At 60.1% G+C, this 1311-nt stretch overlaps 1 protein-coding gene across 1 annotated transcript in view; it reads left to right on the forward strand.

Moving 5' to 3' along the window:
• TRIM65 (tripartite motif containing 65) overlaps positions 1–1311 on the forward strand; it is a 4745-nt gene that overhangs the window by 2358 nt on the left and 1076 nt on the right. Inside the window, 1 exon segment of the mRNA XM_010134005.1 lies at positions 169–249. Within this exon segment, the coding sequence (XP_010132307.1) occupies positions 169–249 (81 nt within the window).

Here is a 1311-nt window from a genome sequence, read left to right on the forward strand (position 1 = left end):
TGGCTTCCCTGGGGCCCCTCCTTGCTGGCAATGCCGAGCCACGGTGGCACATGCCCACTCCCAGGCTTGGATATGATGGCAGTTTGTCTTCCTCCTCTTCCCACTGAAGGCAGGAAGGAACAAGTTCTTGGGGGAATCACTCAAAATTCCTGTCCCCATCTTCCACAGGCCCAGTGCATCCCCCACAGCCAGTGGTGAAGGTGGTGGCCCCTCACTCCGAGTGCCAGCTCCGAGCTGAGCTTCTGAAGGGTGAGGAGCATGTGGGGGTCTGGAGGGACAGCACCCCGCTGGCGTTCCCAGCAGCAGAGCTTTCACCAAGGCAGCTCTTCCCTGGGAGGAGGGTGGTCGTGGGACAGGGGCTCCTTCCCTGGCTCTCCCAATCCCTCTACCTAAACAAGGAGAGGAGTGGTGCAGGGCTGGGGTGGATGGGCTGGGGGACACTGCACAGCCAGGAATGGGCTAGTTGAGGGGATTAGTGGCATCAGAGAACACTTTCCCTTGGAAACTGGGGCTGCCAGTGCCTGGCGTTGCGTCGGTCGCTGTCCCAGATCTTGCCCTGTGTCCGTCCTCTCCTTTTCACCCGCCTCAGGCGTCTCGCCCAGGCAGGAGTGACGTGCCTGTTCCCGATGGCCCATATTTGGGCACAGCGCGTTCCCGCAGGCAGGCAGGCAGCGTCAGCAGCTGGCAGGGGAGCACCCCACATGTCATGGGCTGCCCCGGCCGCCCTGCACGGCACCAGTGCAGAGCCCAGTCTGCAGTCATTGCTCTCCAGCCAGGGACAGGGACCCAGCGCTGCCAGCCAAGTCCTTCGTGTCCCGTTCTCTCCCGGGCCCATTCTACTCCCCCTCCTTAGGGATGTCCTCAGTGCTCCCTTTCCCACCTGCTCCCCCTTGGCAGGAGCTTTGCATAATGCTTAGGGCATGTTGGTCACGTCTCTCTCGCCCGGGAGGCAATGGATGCCTATGGGACCTGTGAGGATTCCTTCCATCAGGCCCCACAGGATGTCCTCAGGTTGTTAATAGGAGAAAAGATGTTATTTATGGGCAGAAGGTATAAGCCAGCATCGCTGTCCAGGCGGGGTTGTGGCAGGAGGGAGGTGAGGTGCCGAGTGTCCGAGGCAGGAGTAGTTCTCACAGCCTGCGCAGAGAAGACTCACTCCCCGCAATACTGTATTTGCTCCCTTAACACCTGGTTTTCTCCCGCTCTCTTCACCCATGGTCATATTTTTTGCTCTTAAAACCAAAATGACCACGTTGCCACTGCAGCTTGCTGGTTGGGAGCTGGGCTGTGCGCGGGCTTGTGCGCAGCGTC

Source organism: Buceros rhinoceros, unplaced genomic scaffold (genome assembly GCF_000710305.1).
Source record: "Buceros rhinoceros silvestris isolate BGI_N320 unplaced genomic scaffold, ASM71030v1 scaffold1934, whole genome shotgun sequence".
Taxonomy (NCBI): Eukaryota; Metazoa; Chordata; class Aves; order Bucerotiformes; family Bucerotidae; genus Buceros; species Buceros rhinoceros.